Source organism: Magallana gigas, chromosome 7, assembly GCF_963853765.1.
Source record: "Magallana gigas chromosome 7, xbMagGiga1.1, whole genome shotgun sequence".
In the NCBI taxonomy this organism is placed as follows: domain Eukaryota; kingdom Metazoa; phylum Mollusca; class Bivalvia; order Ostreida; family Ostreidae; genus Magallana; species Magallana gigas.
Genome location: NC_088859.1, coordinates 43,402,071 through 43,422,006, shown reverse-complemented (window position 1 = coordinate 43,422,006; position 19,936 = coordinate 43,402,071). Strand labels below are relative to the sequence as shown.

Below are 19,936 nucleotides of genomic sequence, written 5' to 3'. Positions count from 1 at the left end.
TTTAAATAAGAAATTTTAAAGGCATTTATTTGAGATAATTACAGTGTTTCTATTATAGATGGAAAAATTGCCTTTAAATAGGCATTAAACGTTTTCAAAAAAATTCATATGTCCCAGAAAAAAGGGGGGGGGGTTCCAACCCCCGGAACCCCCCTCTGGATCCGCCAATGGGTAGGGTCGTAGACTCGTATTATTTTGATAAAATCAAAGTTATCCCACTGCATTTATCTATCTAAGGTGCAAATAACTTTGCCGATATTAGACATACCGCATCAATTTTTTTTAATTTTGTATAAATTTTTGAATAAACAATGCTAAAAGAAAAACAAATAATTTCAATAGATATTATAGAATATTACTTTCAACTAGTTGGACCTGAAAACCAAAGGCTGAATTTCATTCATAGCAATTTTGTATTGCTTTTTCGTTTTCTCACTTTTTAAGATTTGAAATCTACGAAATTTGTTAGGTCGTACATGAAAAAGATCATCAGAAAATTATCTCCCTTGCGCCGAACAGTATTTCAACCAATGAAATAAATGTAAAATTTCACATCATGTATTTTCTACCAATCACAAAGGAAAGGAAGTGCACAACCCGGAGACTGTAAATTATTTCAACTCTTTATACCGTCTTCCAAGGAAGACGGTAATAATGGACCGCCTCCCGGCGGCCCGTAATAATACACTCAAAATTTTGGGCTTTAATACCGAGAAATCGGAAGAGTACTGTCTTTTGTTTTATATTTTATTAACATCATTGGCACTTGGAGATTACCAATTTGTTTTTATTATTTTCAATCAGGCTTCGCTAATTAAAAATCAACGAACATTCCTTTAAAAAATCCGGAAATCGTGTGAATTTTTCGGATTTTTACAATCTTGCGCATGCGCGTTACATTCACACTAAATCACGGGATGCTCTTTAGTTTATGTTTCCACAATATCACATTTGCATGGATAAACTAAAAAAAATAATACAAATACGTGTAAATTTTGATTAAAAATTTGCTATATATATTCTGTTTATGAAAGAAAATACGGGAGATAACTCTAACTCAGTGCGTTTAATGTCAACATTGTGTGCAAATTTGATGAATCTATTTCGTAAATGTCGACATCAAATGTCCAATGCCAACCCGTGCACGCACGGGTCAAAGTTTGAGATTTATAGTAAAGAACATTTCTTTCCTCAGTGAACGTCTGCTGTCCAGGTAAACAAAAGCGGTTGTACGGTGTAAGAAAAGATACGAATAAATTTTCATTAGGGGTTTTAAGAATTCTGTTTCACCGTGAGACAGCTGTGATAGACCTTCTCAAAAAATCATTTACTGGATCCTAGGAGTAAAAAAGATTTTTTGACGCCTGGATATATACATGTATCTGCTGCCTCAGGCCCAATGGCTGGGGAACAGATTGGTCCAGTGCACACCATGGCCAATGACCCTGAACCAAGTAACATCTCCTGAAATAGGTTTACTTTCCCCTCTGTAGTGCTGTGATAATAAAGATAAGACCAATTCAAAATTTTATTTCTAATTGAATATCTATAAAAAGAAAACTTAACACGACGCAGACGACATTTTCCTGCTCGCCTCAGTTTTTGTCTTTTTTCCAAATTTTGTAACTTGCGTGCGGCTTCTTCCAAACGGCTTGTCTTTCGAAGAACATGAGTCTGAAGTGTTAGCACACGTGTATTTATACAGTTGGTACCCGTTTCCTCGGGATTTTTTCTTGACCACTTTATGACGACCTCTTGAATGTCGAATGATACACGGACTGAGCTGGAAAAGGAGTGCTCGCAAGTCATACTGAAAAAAAAAACCAAATCTAGTTATGTATTGTTTTATACTTGCATATATTGCGGTGACCTTTAAAGGGATTGGCAACAAAGCTTAAGAGTACGATGTCTTATACTTGAAATTTGATAAAAGCAAAACTTTCTCTCTTGCTCTCCTTCCTCTCTCGCAAACTTTCAACGAGATATTAATAATATATTAACACTAAGATCATAAAGATAATAGCCACCCACACAATAACACACCTACACACAACAATGTAATTTTGAATGAACAGATCTACTCGTAGAAAAAAGGCTCTGCCGCACCTGAATAATAACGTAGCTTACCCTGAAATTATCATTCATAAATCCGTAAATGATTGGGTTCACGAAGGAATTGGACATGGCCAACCAGTGGGCCACGAAGTAGAGGTGCCCTAGGACCTTCTGGAGGTCACTGTCCGCCCACCTGTCCATGTTGGTGATCTCCATAACCAGAATGAAGGAGTGCAGAGGCAGCCAACACAGGCCAAAGAAGGTGACAATGGTGATCAGCATCTTCACCACCTGTAAACAGAGGCACAGGGTCAGTTAGATTAATGAGTAGAATACAATGGTCTTGGCGCTGGGACTAAGCCTGTTTTGACCGCGAGTTCTAGTATCCACAATTAAATGGTACTGGTTTGAAAGTACATTTAGTTCTGAAATTCTTACGTGTAATAGAGACAGATATTGTGTATGATTGGGTTTTAATCCAGGTTCTCTGGCATGTACATCGAACACTCTACCAATCGAGCTAAAGGATTAACTATCTAGTTACAGCTAGCACGAACAAGCTAATATTCTACCAAATTGTCCCGCTCTTTAGAAAAAAGTCCTCTTCGTATTATTGAGAAAAGGAAGATTTCATTTGTTTTTGTGCTCTCTTTCATACTACCATCGTTGTTTTTGATTTCTGAACCCTTGCAGTTGTTTTGATGAAGGAGATTATAGTTTGTATTGACAAATGATGTATTGCTCCAAGGATTTTCAAATATTATGTCATTGTAATATTTGGAGTAAGATAATTAGTGGGCCAGAGTCCGCCTACAACAAAGTTGTCACGATAGTTATTGTGTCGCCCATCTCTCCTGTATCAAAACAAAGAAACCACATCTTTCATCTGGACCACGCTAAACTCCTTTCTGTATATGTGTAAAACGTTTTTCGCAGAATCCTGTTCAAAGTGTAGACAAATCACATTTTTAAATAAAAAAGGATTATCCAAAAACCTCTTGTATATTTACATGTATTTTCTAAAGAATAAAAGAGACAATCTAATTAGATTGTAAAAGAGTATGTATTGTTTTGGAGGCAGTGAAAAGTCGAAGCTTCTAGCATTTATATGACAAGATACTGTATTTAAATATTTTCCTATTATCCTTTTACAAGAGATCCACTTAAAAAATTAATATGATTTTCTAGCCTTAAGCTACAATTCTTTTACCTCATTAAGGAAGATATCCACAACCACTATCTTTAAAATTCAACATTATTTTACTAATCAACCTCATTTCAATACAAAACGTTATTACACAGGAATATATATTGATCATGATGACCATACAGCACTTTTAAATCGGCAGATGTATAGACCGAAAAGAAAAACGAGAGAGAGAGAGAGAGAGAAAGAGAGAGAGAGAGAGAGAGAGAGAGAGAGAGAGAGAGATTTCTAAGTAAGTATTGATCCTATACAACAGCTAATACTGACATTACAGCCAGGTAATATAATAACAAAGCAATCAAACTGGAAATGCTGCCTTATCTTTACGTTAAATTGTTCAGAGTTGTAGCAGCCGACAGATCTCGGTGTTTCCATCAGATTTAGCTTCAAGCTTTGTTTCGGATAGCTTTATCCAATGTACAGACGTCTTTTAAATTTGTCTCTTAATTACTATACAAATACTATTCTCTTTATATACGCCTGTGAATGTTATTATCATATAACTTAGTTCAATAAATAATCTACAGAAAATGAAAAAAGTCCTTTCAGAAACAGATTAAGGAAGTGTCTGCGAAGTGTATCAGTTGAGATCATGGCATCAAGTAAAATTTTATCCCCCCCCCCCCCCCAAGAAAAAAAAATGGAGAATGTCATATTGTATTTAATAAGAATAAGCATGCTGTAATTGTTTATTTTAATTTCATTACTGAGAACCAAAAACGCGTTTGTTTGCTGACCTAACAACCCCTTTGTTTAGATTTTACAGATTGCATCCGGTATAAATATTTGCCCTTGCTCCTTTATTGTACATCCTTTATCAAATAACGTTTTGTGCTTTATTTGAAGTATGCAAATGACTATATCCACCTTAAACTTGCTGACACCGTGACTTCAAAGCGTACATACTTTTAACAACCTATATACTGGTGCCAGGTTACACGGGGAAGAGGCGCGCTCCATTTCGCCGACAAAACACAATGCAAGTCAATTTACTTCAGATATCATGGAATCTTCGTCTTGTACAAAGAAAAGGAACGATTCTTTATGTGAACATAAGTATGGGAAGCGTTCGAACTCGTTGAAGCAGGGCCATCTTTCATGTAAAACATTTTGCAATTCCATTGATATGTACTTCAATGTAAAACTCGTTCAGATTGCATGGAAAAACAAACTTCCTGGGAGATTTGCAAAATATGTACCCATCTGGTTTCGATACTATAATTATATTTGTTACAGTCCAGTGAAATTTACATTGACCCGGTAGATAACATGATCTAGAACCATTTTAACAAGACCTTGGACTTTCTGTAGGGCCTTTTTATATGCAGGTTGGGGTTGTTTTAAATAAATCGTTTATTTTATTTTCATATATATTGTATACACAACTTTAAAGGGATTTCTATAAAAAAAAAAGTGTCAACTAGTCTACCCTGGGGGTCAAAATCGCGGGGGGGGGGGGGGGGGGCTCCTGTTCTCAAGCACCGAAACAAATATTCACACAGTCACGCATGTGTCGTGTAATGAGAATCAGAATCAATATCTTAAAATCCTGTCCCGCGCCTGATTCATATTGATGCGCTGCGCGTGGTCTCATCTATATGGTTCTATGTATAAATTTTTTTAAAATTTTGCAAATTAAAAATGTTTTGTTAATACATGTCATTTCTTGTTTGCATATGAAAGGCTCTTAAATGCATGCCGTTAAACCCACGTTCATGTACATTTCATTATTTAGCTACACCAACAACAAATAGAACAAACCACAGACATCTGACGCTATATACTGAGTAATCATATTTTTTTACAATAAAAAAATAGTACATAATATAACATAATATAATACATTCTACCTAATTATATATAACGTAAGGTGCTATATGGAACAAACAATTTAGAGAGAGTATTTTATTTATCATAATAATGGATATATAGGCCTACCTCAAGCAGGAATAAAATATTTACAATCCATGAAAACTGGCTTAAACGATTGTTCAGAAATTGCCACCTTTTACAATCATATATATTCTAAACTTCTTTAAAAACTATTTATAAGAAAGCATCAAGCTTACTTTCCCGCTTGTTCCTTAAAGAGTATTTTACTTGCGACGGTTACACTAAAAATGTGCAAGAATTAAATTTAATTTTTTAATCATTTGGATAGTCAAAGTTTCATTTCCAAAATAAACGAAATCTTTAATGAATTTAAAAATATTGCAAGCAATTCTAGAATTCTTGGACAGTGATGGTTTTAAAAATACAAGCTATAGGCTTAAAAAAAAAACAAAAAAAAAACGTAGCGGCGACCATAACCAGCTTCTCGGTGACAAAGTAATGCGTCTTTGTGACGTTGCGATTTGACTGAGTGTGACGTCATAAAAGATTCATGGTTTCAACATTGTGGACATAGAACAACAAAACTTAATATCAAAGATGGAAACCAACAAAAAGGATGTTAAAGTGTCCCGCTTCATGAGGCTTTTCGTCTGTTGTACTTGTTCCGAGAAGTTTTCGGCCCAACAGACAAAGAAACACAAGATTTTGTCAAAGACAGGGGAAAATGCGAGACTTTTATAGACATGGACCTTCGACAAAAGTCTGGCTTCCTATACCATTTCTGAAGGTTCCAAAATTACCTTAGAAGGAAGGTTCGCATTGAGAGAAAGATAAAAATTCAGAAGAAACCCACATCTCTGGAAGATGCCACACAAAGCTCCAACAATGTGCCATGTTCTTCCTCATTATCTCTCTCTCCACTGCCTGACTTAGTGTGAGCAATGTCATCTCGACAAGTCGTAGAAAGCCACAGAGAAGACTGACCAGGGCTATGGAACGTGCCAGACATTGCTTTCCGGGAATTCCAGAGGAAGATCTTGATATCGAAATCATCCGCCTGGACGATTAAAGCTGGTCTGGATAGACCATACAGTATAGGTACTATTAAAAAAGTAAGAAGTAGGATGATATCCATTGACGCTAGCGAGTTGTGCCTTTCGCTGTTTTTGTAGGCAGGCAAATCGCCAATGTTACTATAAATAGCACAACTTCAAAAGTAAACAAAAAACCAAACAGCGTCAAAGTAAAAGCTTCCGCTATACCAAATAGTTACACAAAGAGCCACGTTTTGTCAAAAATGTTGGCATTATGTTTCTTTTTTTTAATTTCGAGAGAATTGTCTATCTTTTTTAGTTTTCTTATTAATAACGTGTTTTAAAAACAAGACTATGCATTTTGGACACATGCAATGCGCATGAATTTCTATGAACTACTTAGCTGCGCGTCGAAGAAATGGGGATTGAACAAATAACGCTTGTTGCAAAATTCAAGACAGCAACTGTTGAACCTTTTTCTACTAGATAGATATATTTTTGTTTATAGCCGCTTACAAAATTTGGTCGCTCTCTGACGCTTTGCCGACATTAAAAGCATAAGAGAGAGAGAGAGAGAGAGATTTTCAGTCTTTACTATGCTTAAAGACACACCAAAAGAGCCCGGCTCTCAGTACTTCAGTACTTTGATTTTATATTGGCATCGAAGGAATGACAGCTGAAAGTAGTGTAACGAAAGAAACTCTGCCTTTAATAAAATCTGTTTTTTAACATCAGTTACAGTGTATTTTCTTTAATGTACCGTTTCATAATTGAGACCAAAAATGAGACAATTTCAACTAGCTGCTTGTTCTATCATTCTTTTCTGAAATAATGAATGATGGATAGCTTTGATCCTAAGATGGAATTCTATAGTTATTTTAAAAGAGATTTTGCAGAGGAGACATCCAAGCAAGTTTCGTACAGATTGTGTTATACAAAATAGATATTGATAGAAGTTTTAGGAAAATATTCTGATGAAAACAATAATTGGATGTAACGTCAAAGTTTTTAAAATTTTATTTCCCGGGCCTCTTGTCTAAAAACAGAGTGCATATTCTGAAAATGTAAGAAGGAAAAGGAAGCTTCTAGGGAGGGCAATGACTAAACTTCTAAAAATACAAGTGCAATTCACGTCAAGTTAGTTTTTTTTTTTTGTAACATGTACTTTTCCCATTTTCTTCCACGCAGTAAAACAAAGAGATACAACTGTATCATATAGATTCCTATTTCAAAAGGATGGTTGACTTGATTGTTTTCATTTTATTGATACTCCTAGGGAGAGCAAGTTGTTAGGAACTTTTGTTCTGCATCTGTAATGACGTTAACGTAGTTGACAATTCTATCTCTCTCTCCCCCCCCCCCCCACCATTGAAAACAAAACCATTTAAAAGTCTAACCAACGAACCTGTTGTGTGATGTAATTATCTTAGAAAACAATTATTTAGAAGCCAGAGAAAAAGATTCCTCAGATAGCCTATCATGTATTTATTCCTTGTACAGGTTAACCAGAGTAATTTAATGAACACATTGATAATGTGAAATAATTTGACAGACCTTAATTTGAACACGACGTGTGCTTTATTGAGAGCAGTATCGGATGTAAGAGGACTGGCTATTTATGGAACAGCTATTTTCTACAGATGTATTACATAGATCCTTTTTCCCCATAGAAAACCCAGCCTTTTCCTCAATGCTTAACATTTTTTTTTTACGAAAAGCAATTTACCACAACTATTATATCTCAGTACTTAAGCTATAACTATTTAAATCTTTAAATCATGAACAACATAAAATTCTATTTCAGAACCATAATCCATGACCCTATGATGTGTATCTACTATTTGGAAAACAATATGTATTTGTTCTATCATTGGTAATTCCAAAGTTCTATTGTCGTACACAAATATTGATGTTCAAATATTGTCATAACAACCGTTTTAATTAAAAAAAAAATCAATTCATTTTCATTTCATTTATTCCCTCAAAGCAACATACTAGTAAATAGTATCAAAACACTCTTTGTACAAATTGAACAAGGTAGCGACATCATCAGCTCATGTTCATCAAATAATCCGGAACGGTCCTTGACCAGGTCTTAGATAAGAATAATTAACACCTAATGGGAACGGACGGATTCCAGGCTGTGATACTGCGTATGGAGTCTTAGTCGATTCGCTTCAAATTTAACTCATTATTAGATGCAATTTAAGGAGGACACAAAAAATCCAGCTAAATAGAACTAGCGAACAATTCATTGATAGCAAGAAACGAAGCAAAGAAAAATCACATTTACCGCTACATGTGGTCCGTTAATTTGTGCCGAAGCATTGCTGTGATTCTACCAACTATTCAGAATTCTACTGTGTGGACGATACAATGACGTCGTTACCCAACAGTGCTTATGTTTTAGGGTTTTTTCTAAAATAAATTAAACTATACCTACTATACCTGTTCACAATATCAAATGAATAACAATTTCAGCAAAAAAGACCCTTGACAATTCACTTCACTTCACTAATAGTGTATATCAAATGTTATTTAGTTAACTAATATTTTAGTTCTTTATTTATAAATACAGTATTGATATTTTCCAGTGTATTTGTCTGAGACAACACTACGACTCGATTTTGTAATGTATAGTCCAATTCATTAATGACTATTTAAATGATATTTAATCGTACAACTGCTGAAAGTTATATAAATATAGATAATAAAGAATTATTATTTAAATGTTGTGAGGTGAGTAAATACGATCGGGCGTGATCATATCTATCATAAAGCCCTTCTGGTTTTATTGAATTTGATCACCCCGACCGTATTTGATCATCTCATAATACACAAAGAATGATTCCTTATTACTTAAATGAATTGTTTCAAAAAATATATAAAAGAAAATAAAAATATTTTTTTTCCGGACACGATGTTTAAATTTAAGTACACATTATCGATTGTATCAATTTTTAAAAGTACTTTAAATTCAAAACTAACTGGATGTTTTCACAAGAAGTCACTAAGAGATTCTGATGGGTAAAGTTAAAAACTGGACTGGCTCCTATCTTAGTTGGCAGTTGATGGCTATCAGCCAAATCAGTTGATCTAAATCTAATTAAAGAAATCATTATGCCATTATCGAATCACTAAAGTACGAAATTTAACACAAATCGATGTGATACCCGCGCTATCAGAGCGGGGTAATACAAAATGGTCCAACTCTAACTAACATTAACCATATAATGTTGTTATACTTTCATGTTAAATACTGAAATCTGATTGGTTAAGACGCAGTTAATAATATTTTCTATTACCCTCAGCGTTAGCAACGCACTTAGCAACGGGTAACATTAAAAAATGTTTTATGCGCGAAAATTTTGCGCGTACGGTTCGCTGTAGAATTCACGTTATTCCTATTTAAAAGCAGTAAAATTTTCTTAAAAATTAAGACATTCAGTATAACAAAATAAATAGTGCCTGTTTGGGAGGATAACAGTTGAAATTGACACCCTTCGAAAACCATTGTCAACCTCCGCTTCGCGTCGGTTGACAATTGTTTTCTCGGGGTGTCAATTTCATCTGTTACCCTCCCAAACAGGCACTATTTATATAATAGCACTTGTTGTAAGCTGCATGTATGTACAAGGTGTTCTATTTCTCTATGAAACATGTTTTAGTAAAAATTACAAATCAGAATGATTTCATTGCTGAACCAAAAAACCAAAAAATAAATGTATAGTCGTAACGTAAACATTTCATATTTAAACTTATTCTTGACATTGCTCCAGAAAATGTCAATTACAATGTAGTTATGCTTTTGGACATTTCAATGTAGAAAATGGCAAGTCCTCCATGAAAGGACTGGACGAGACAAACACAGGTTCACAGGTTCGTATTTGGAGAATAAGTATATCAATGAATGTAAATATTGCCCGATTAAGAAGAAATGTTAAAAAAATTAATGTTAAAGAAAAAATGCGATTTTAGGGTTTGTGAAACGTGTTGGAATTTCAACCATTAAGATTCATAAAAAAGAACACGAAAAATACAGAGTCATAATTATTGGTGTACATATTGCAGTCGCAGGGCATTCTACAAAACCAAGTCTCTTAGCAGAACAAGAAGATAAAACAGCGCTTGTACTTATAGTATTTTTCTCAATGGAGTAAGCGATGTTTTTTCTGAGTCTGCAATTAAACTGTTATGTTGGAATCTTTTTATTGTTAGATAACTGCAGTCTGTGTGCGATCTTCAAGAGGCTTCAAATATCCGCTTTATGGGTTCTTAATGTTAGGAGTTAAATGTTCGGGGGGTTTCCGTCAAAATAGCCGAACAAAAAAAACACAAAGGGCAACGTTCTATCTATTTGCACAAGGTTTTGCCATTACCAATTCAATTCCGATTAATCGCCGTTACGCAACAAACTATATCAGATTAAAACTAAGATTGTTTTGTTGAAAACAGTAATAACGTCAAATGAAGGCAAATCAAAACGTTTCCAAAGGTTAATTTGGTCTTATTTTACCTTTAAAAGAATAAATTATGGTCTTTTTTTCAAAAGAAATTTGCATTTAAGTAATCTATAATGTTGTTCAATGTATCGATTACGCCATACTGCTAAATCCTGTACCACATGCCTATGTTCACTTCAGAAATACTTAAAGACCATGCAGTTTCTTTTGTTGAATCATTTGTTTTACTGTGGAAACTGCCATAACATTTTATTCTGCTTTGAAAACCATGTCAGAACAAAGACAGCAATCAGAGTGCAGATGGCAGTTCATAGCGGTTAACTACTGAAAATTAAATCTATTCTATAAAACAGTAAATTGTTTTCATCCATAACGAACAAACATGACACAAATAACCTTAAATCAGAGCAAATAAATTTACATAAAAATGGTGATAATCTTCCATTATCTGAATTCCCAACAAACCTTCTAGCGCACGCCAAAAGACATTATACAAATTCGCGGTAAATTCTTCAATAATTACGTTTATCAGTAGATTGTCCCAAAACGGTACAGTAGACACGTCTCCTTGAGATGTTAGTACTTGGCATGCAGCATAACTTAATTCTTTCATACCAATATACATGAACATATAAAAATGCGCCGACTATAATGTTGCACCGGCGGACTCGTTGCTTTGGTATGCAGACTCGGGTTAATCTTTTTTTGTGTTGGTACTTACGAGCTACTTTTTTGTTTCATAAAAAATCATTTACGGGGTTTTGACGGTAAATCAGGATTCCTCAGGTGTCGCAATTTTTTCTATCTTGCATAGTTTGTTGATTCTTCAATTTCTATGCCTGTTTTTAATTAATTCAGATTACAATGAGATACATTTAAGATCATTGTATACAAGTATTCTTATTAAGAAAAAAACATGCTTGTATAAACAAATACACCTCTCCTCTCTCTCTCTCTCTTTCTCTCTCTCTCTTTGGAATTTCCCCAACGTAATTACAACTTCGTCTTATAATAAGCAACTGGTCATGAACGAGAGCTGTTTGGAGTCAAAAACTTTAAATTCCTCGATTGTTGCAGAGTACAATATTGAGATGGTGAATCTGAATACATGAGTATGATTTACGTCGATTGCGTCACGTCAGATCCTTATATTTGTAAATATTTGTTCTATCAAATCAAAGGTTGCATGTAAACCAACGGTTGCAAAAAGGGGGCGTAATCGTGATTCACCGATGTACGATACGCTAGCCTCTAAGAACTTAACATGCACAGGATTCGCAAGCTAAAATCTAATTTGATTTCTGAATCCACAAATGATGAATGAAGGGGAACTTGTGACCGGATTAACAATACCGTTAATGGCGTCCCAAGTGGAACTCTCAAGACTGCCAGCATGTCGATTTTACCAGTCATTTATCATTGCTCGGAGATCTACATAGACACAATTAATTAGTGTACAGCAAGGCTTTATCATTATGACAGTAGCACAGACAAGCAAACACTCATGATTTATGGATATTTCTAAATTCAATTTTTGTCATACGCAGGCATTCATTGTTGAAGAATTTACACAAAACGAAACAAAACTCAGAATATCCCGTATGTCGAGAAAAGATGGTAACAGACTGGTAAAATCCATTAACGGAAAGTATTTTATCTAATTTTTCTCCCAAGGGACTTGTTCGGAGTCCTTTTGACTTTTTTTGGGAACAGAGAACGATATAGGGATGTTTTTCTTACGATTGGGAAAACAGAAAAGCACTCAGAAAGCGTTGTCATGTGATCTAAATGTAAACGTACTCACAATATATGATTGACAACTATTTAAAACCATTTTGTCGATAGAAATATAGATTTATGCAGTCCGAGTGTCAATGCATTCTGCTATCTATGCACTTGGGGAAGTAATCCTATATGTCCTATGTACAATGTGATAGTCGGGTTATATGATGTTGGCAAATGTTCCTATATACTGTGGAGTTAATTCCTCTCCGAAAGAGGTCAGTGATTAACGTGTATTTTGTAATGTGATCTCAGAGAATTATAAATACTGTATATGTAAACAATTTGCTAATGAAGACGGAAAATGAATATCAGACGACAAAATACTAAGTTTCACAAGTTACCAAACATGCCTAAATATACACGTCATGCACAGTTTATTATCTTTTGAAATTTTAAATGGCAGAAAACGAGGAATATCATGTGATCAGTATTGCGTGATTAACATTATTGAACAATTTTGCGAAAATGAAATAAAGAATTTGAGAACTATTTCATCCGAATCCGAAATGGTAAATTAACTGATGGTGACCAAAGAATTCACTTCGACTCACTAAACTTAGGACAAATGACAGCACTTTCATATATAATCAACTTATGTTTAACATATGAGTAACATTAGGGTGTCTCGTCAAATAAACTAAAGGAAAACAATCGACGATGTGATTTTTCTACAGAGGTTTCTTTGGTATTAAAAAGAATCAAAACAGGTACATGTATATAAAACTTGAAAATCCTGATATTTATCCAGCTATAAAGGATTCAAACACTCCATTGTCTTTAAGTTGAATACAGATATACATTCGCCATTTGATAAGAAATATTTTTTTCTCTGCATATATGAGTCTAGAACACGTTCATTTCCGGCTCAAAAATCTCTCATTTCTGATTAGAAAAATTTCTTAATTTTAAATACATAGTTGATTGATTTAGGGAGAAAATGCACCTCGTATGAACATTAATGAAATCTTTTTTGAGCATAAACCATATCAGTATACCAAAAACTGCATTCTAAATGTGGCATTTCTTTATAATACATATATATAAAAAAAACTCGCTTTCGAAAATCAAAAATCCAAAATAAATTGCTTTACTGCCATTGGAAAAAAGATCCAGGGCATTGTTATACTTAATTTATGGGTTAATCGATGTTAACTGACTCTTTGTTATTTAATATTGGATGATAATGTCCACGGCCTTATTATCAACGTAACAAGTGCTGTAATATAATACCACACTGCACCAAAGATGTATAACTGAGGCCCCAATATAACAATTGGTTTTTGCGACTGTTTCTGTTTTCATTTGATTTTTCTTTGGCAAAAATAGACCACGTACTTTAACCAAATAACTAGTTATAGTGACGTCATCGAAACCATCACAACATATCGGATGACAAAGGAAGTCAGCAAGAAATAGAGCTTTTTCAGCAGACCAAATTATGTTTTGAAAGATGATCATTATATATATATATATATATATTCTAAGGAGCTATTCTATGTTAGAAAATAGACCTCTGCGAAATTCTTTTTTCCTGCATATATGAGTCTAGAACACGTTCATTTCCGGCTCAAAAATCTCTCATTTCCTCTTCTCCTTATGTTTAGAGATTCTGAATTTAAGACAATACAATTCAAATCTAGCGTTGCATATTGCATCGGCGTATCCATGTATTAGAATATTTCGGGAAACAATACAAGCTTAGTCTGTTTCATACTTTGCTTAACGATGCACATCATATTATTTCTCTTCACTTTGAAGTGAATCAAAACGTAGGAATTAACTTCAATACAGAACCTTTTATTGAAATACAGAGATAGTAGCGCACAATTAACGTTTGGTTGTCTTTGGTTTATCCAAACCAGAAGGTAGTTATTCGCCTTTCTAGTTATCAACAGTTAGGCCTCCTTGACATTTCATTACCCTTTCCGAAAGGGTACACGCATGTTTGACGTAAGATAATGAATTTGAACGCACTGTCAATCGTTAATTCGTATTAATCCCCGTAAAATCAGTCAACTATCAAAGAACCAATTGCTTTTTAGAAAAAAATCTCATGGCGATTTATTTATTAACAACTTCTTCTGCAGATTGAGATTTCTTGAAACATCCAGCAAGGAAGAGTTCTCCATTAAACCAAACGGCTTTGCACTGGTGCAGGGGTCAGTGTAAGGTTTGGGATGAGGATTTAATAAGAGAGAATTCCGGAATCGCTGGATTTTTTAGCTGCTTTAACCTGTTACCTATATATAAACCCAGGGTCAACACACGGTCCTCATTTATTCTACTGGTACGCGTTCCAGGTATCCTAGAATTATTTGATCACACAGATTAAGGATTCAAATTACAAACTTACGAGATGAACAAATGGCTGTTTATTTTCCCTTGCAATATAATGACAAACACTTTCAATCAAGTATCTTTATTATAGGCTTATCTAAGCAAGAGGAACCTTTGAACATGCTTTTGTATTGTTTCAATACCAAGGCAAAGGAAATACTTTTATTTGATGTAAAAGTTTTCTAGAACTTTGAAAAAAACGGAAACCAGTGAATAGAATAGACAAATATTTCTTTTTTAAATTGCTCTTTATCTTATTGCCTATGATACTACAGACAACGTATTTTCGAGATATGAAATTTGGAACGACAAAGCCCACCTGGATATATCATCAATAAAAGAGAGAGAGAGAGAGAGAGAGAGAGAGAGAGAGAGAGAGAGAGAGAGAGAGAGAGAGAATAGTGTGTGCATGTTTTCGCTATAATCCTGTTCACTAGAATAACCCAATAAAGGCAGTCGACATTTATACTCACCTTCTTTTTGGATTTTATTTGATATGAATCTCGCTGAGCGTCGGCGTTTCCGGGCGTTTTACGTTTCCATAACACACAGCCCACTATGGAATAAGTAAAAGTCAAAATCAGTAGCGGAATAACGTAAGTCAGCATCAGAACTATGACAGAGTACGCGATTCTTAATCCGTCGGTCGGCCATTCCTCGTCGCACCGCATACTTCCGTTTTTGTTTGTAGTTTCACACACTTTCAACTGAACAGCACTCAAAGATACAGCAAATATCCAAATGCACAATATAATAATTTTTGATCGAGATGTTGCATTGTGGGATTTCAAAGGGGAGACAATTGCATGAAAACGGTCAATACCAACCACCATATTGGTTGAGACACTCGAAGAAACGGAGACAGTTTGTAGAAATACGACTATCGGACACATGGGCCTAGAAAACACCCAAGTACCTAACAGTTCGTGTGTAAATGTAAACGGAATACAAAATATTGCCATGATTAAATCCGAAAACGCCAGATTTAATAAAAAGGGTCTGATATCCGTTTTTGACCGTTTACCTTTCGTGAAAACAATAATAGTTGCTATATTGCCAATAATGGCCAATAACGTTGTCATTGAATACAGAATGATGAATATAACCGCTACCTCCAATGGCCATGCGAATGGGTGATAGGGGTTCACGGGACTTACATGATGCAAATCAGAGAGACGCGTTGCCAATATGGAGGAGTTGCTTTGGTTAGAAATGTCCACTATCTCCCAACTTGACGTGGTCGTCCAGATATAGTCCGAACTGTTTGCAGCCATAACTTCACTTCTTGCTGAAGATATCATTCAACTAAATATCCGATTTTTATTCACAATTCCATTCGCAAGATTAACAAGGATATTCCATGAACGCCGTCAAAGGAAACACTGCAACAAGTTGCTTTCTTTTGTCAACATTCCTCGTAATGCAGAATAGTCGGTAATCTGTAATCAAATAACAAAATGTATAAATAATGAAAGAAATTGCCGAGACTTGTCCCGAAAAACGAGAATGATTGCTATTGTCATAACAATACTGTGTCTACTTTTATGATACCCATTAATTATTCAATTCATCTAAAGAGACTTTTAAATTTTGCGTTTGAGTCACCAAAGAAAAAAAACTCAGAGGAAGATACAATTGATTGTTTCCATGTCAAAAGCAACGTAAATTATTATAAATTAACTTCCAACGGATCATTAGAACAGCGTCGTTTGAATGTGTTTTTCTTCGACAGCGACTGCAAGTTTCAGGAAAAAGTTATTTCATATTTGTTTCTACGTCTGGATTTTAACTGAAAGTAGTTCAGTTAAGAATTATTATACTGCAATTTAAACATTTTTAATCATTATGCATTGTTTTTCCAATTGTTGAAACATTCGATGACAGGCACTTGTCTCTTGCAACATCATTAATTTTTAAATTAAAAGATATATTTATACTCTGCAATCATCTTTAACGTACATGTTGGGTTTTTTTAATCAATAAAAACTTTTATAAAAAGGTACCTTATTTGTTCCGAGTTAATTGTACACCTGAACTCGTGAGCACGATTTATCCCAAGGATCAGAGAAACTTAAGTTCCATACAATTCATGTTGTAGCGTACATACAAGAGAGGTTGGCTTTAGCCGCTCTCTTGTCAAGGAATCAATGTTAGTAACTGAACGCACGCTCGCTATCTGCTTGTACAGAAACAAGCTCTAAGTAGACCCATCCAGTAATATGATTTGACAATTGTGTACCGCAGCTTATACTGGGTAAATATATCGGCCATGTCTGCTAGATAATACAGATATACTTTCTACTTTCTATAAATTTTAAAGACATAAAATATTTCATTTAAATACTCAATTCCATTTCGCATTCATACTTTCTAGAAAAACGTAACATATTCATGATTGAAGCGGATTGCAGTTTAAAGTACATTTATGTTGGTGGAGACAGGTAAGTCATTGCTTCATCAATTGAGGTGTCTTAAAGAGTCTTGAAATTACGGAATTGTGATTATTTTGGAATGCTTTGAAGTGGTTGTCTCTACGAACACTGCATTTTGTCCGCCATTAACAAAATGCTTCGATTGCATGACCTTACTTAAGCATTTTGCCAACGGAAATCTAAGAAATGACGCTCCTTCGAAGCTTTCATTTCATTTTCTCAACCAAAATCTCTGCTATAAAGAAAAAACCACCGGATTTCTCCAATTAGTTTATTTTAGATCTACACGATTCTTGAATCGAGGTGAAGAAAAAGCAAGTCAGCAATGAGTGAAATCTTATCTCATATATCATTTCGAACATTTTTCTTGACATCTGACATCATACATTGTTTATGAGAGTTGTCATGAACTCGCCATTTTTTCTTAATCTTTACATATGGTGTTTCGAAAAAATGTTGATATTGTTATAGAAATGCTTTCATCGACAGGTTAAATAATTGTCATCATTCGCTATCTCGATCTGCTAGAAGGTTTTGTGTTGCTGTCAAAACCACTACAGAAGCTTGTTAGGAGCAAGCTTTTGCTGCCACCGCTATTCAGAAATAGCCTGCGATTACGTCACTGGCTAGCGATCTTTGGTGTGCTACTCTCTAACACTGAAACGAACAGGACTACAGAGCATCTGTTGAAGGAATTGACATTTTTTTTCATTTCGAACCTGTTATCAATTAATTACAAGTACAGTATCATCTGCAAAGTGATTCTTTCTGCAATTGGTTATCAAAATCGGTCGATGGCCATGGGATTATTGGAACGAATATCTTTCAAGATTTTGGCCAGAATAAATCTATTTATATGAAATATTTTGAAATGGGTCTGATAAAAAACTATACTTATATTATATTTAAATAGATTTCATCATGAATATAATTATGCATTAACACTGTCCTTATTTAATTTACACAATTATTTTTATATGACGTACTGGTTTGTTATATCGCATAACAGTAATGGACTTCATTAAAATTATTTTTGAAAATAATTAACACAGAAGGCTAATCGTGTTCCATTAGTTTACAAAATTTAGCATCTTTCGTATGTATGTATCTGTAGGTACAGTAAATAGTTCCATTGACCTTTGGCGTATTCTCTTGAAACACTTCACCTCATTTCTGTTGGCAACCACAGATGCACTAATTCTAGCCGACAATTATATTTGCTTGAACAGATTTTTCATTGAAATTAATTATCATATAACAAATGCCAACCCCTTAAGACGTTCTTAATTTTGGGTTCAATGAATCTCTGTTTTTTCCGAAGTCCATAAAAGAAGGATAAAATGTCCTGTGGTTGCTGTGTCAAAACATCTAACAGAAATAAGCCTACAGATTTGGGGTGAAATTTGAAGAGGAGCGTGCAGGGGGTTAGGATTCAAGATAATCACCCCCTGACACATGCAAAATCTTAACCAAGCTTCAAACCAACCCTGGATAACTGTATCAAAATACATATCGAAGGCCACTTACTGGAAATATATCTCCGTCATTAGCGGACAAATTACGCGAAGTAACGAAGAGCATTGATACATCATCCCGAATGGAATATTTATAATTTTTATCACTTTAATTCCTGCCGGTGTGTGGATATATTTGACACTTTATCTCTCTAAAGAACGCAGCGACAACCGACCACTTTATGCAATCTTCCACGAAAATTGTCCTGCGGGGTTTTTCCAGTTTGTCAAATATTCCACAAGAATCATTTATCATCGCGCCTTTAGCTCGTCTAATACCATACTTTATTAAAGAATGAAAACAAATTGCACACGTTTTCTGTAATATCTGGCCTACCATGTCTCATTTCCTTTTTCTCAATCCTAGTTGAGAAAATAGGATGTTCAACTTTCATATACACCATATTTCAAAAATTCAGTAAGATAATTTACTGTAAGCTATTGCGTTCTAATTTCGCTAGGAATTCATTCATTTGAGTTTCCAGTCCTCGTAAAAATACTCATGATAGTATGAATATTACGTAATTAAACTTAATCAGCCCCAGGTACGTTTCCCGTAATTGTCGATCTGAGAAAGCATTGCTACTAAGGGAAAAAAAACTCCGTTCGTCCCTAAGGCTTCACATTGCATGTTCCTATATTTCTAGCCAATGTCTTATAATTTGTCTATCAGAATGTCACTTGCTCGATTCCATTACGCCTCGCCTTTTTAAAGCAGTTAAGATTTTTTTTTACTTCCGGTTTTCATGACGTTATACTGTGGCGGAACAGCCCCCCCCCCCCATTAAAAAATCGAAGACCTACCTTTAGGCTTGATCTGGGATCGGCTAGATCACGAATAACGACCTTGACGTAAAGTTTTCTAATGGTAGATGGAATGTAGAGGGCTAGGAATTTCTCAATAAGACTCACAACTCCGTCTTATTGTTTTTCCTCTTACGTTCTCATTAGAGCCACGTGTTGAAGAATAAAATGAGTGTAAATGAATGTTCCGATCTCCCCTCATTTACCTGCTGGGGGCATGGCGGTCATTTGCTTTCTTGGTCTCTACGAGGGCTAATTATAAACCATAGGAGCTCATCTCATTGACTACTACTTTTATACGAGGGGCATGGTCTCATACACGGTCAGGTCAATAAGAATTCCTGTAGCAGTTAGAAAAAGGTAAACGTATGATGTCATAGAAACCGTGACCTATACACTCCATACAAATACTATATAGTATTTTCAAAACAAGCATACTGAGACTATGAATTAACGAAAGGTAATGGTTGCT

At 34.7% G+C, this 19,936-nt stretch overlaps 1 protein-coding gene across 3 annotated transcripts; it reads right to left on the bottom strand.

The window, feature by feature from the left end:
• Positions 1–1,514: 1,514 nt before the first annotated feature.
• LOC105328939 (QRFP-like peptide receptor) lies at positions 1,515–19,736 on the bottom strand. Of its 3 annotated transcripts, none has more exons than XM_034458726.2 (4): positions 19,465–19,736; positions 15,188–16,153; positions 2,128–2,346; positions 1,515–1,810 (listed from the first exon to the last, which is right to left on the bottom strand). In XM_034458726.2, the coding sequence occupies exons 2-4, from the start codon at positions 16,013–16,015 to the stop codon at positions 1,562–1,564; spliced, it is 1,296 nt and encodes a 431-aa protein (XP_034314617.1). In that variant the 5' UTR covers positions 16,016–16,153; positions 19,465–19,736; the 3' UTR covers positions 1,515–1,561. The 3 variants fall into 3 exon arrangements, with proteins under 3 accessions (XP_034314617.1, XP_034314616.1, XP_065922972.1); XM_034458725.2 differs by lacking the exon at positions 19,465–19,736 and adding an exon at positions 16,718–16,892; XM_066066900.1 differs by lacking the exons at positions 15,188–16,153; positions 19,465–19,736 and adding an exon at positions 3,266–3,351.
• Positions 19,737–19,936: the final 200 nt, after the last annotated feature.

Coding starts and splice junctions, on each gene's coding strand:
- LOC105328939 (XM_034458726.2), bottom strand. CDS start 16,015: ATGATATCTTCAGCAAGAAGTGAAGTTATGGCTGCAAACAGTTCGGAC. Junction 2,347..15,187: donor AAATAAAATCCAAAAAGAAG/GTGAGTATAAAT, acceptor CTCTGTTTACAG/GTGGTGAAGATGCTGATCAC. Junction 1,811..2,127: donor TTATGAATGATAATTTCAGG/GTAAGCTACGTT, acceptor TTTTTTTTTCAG/TATGACTTGCGAGCACTCCT.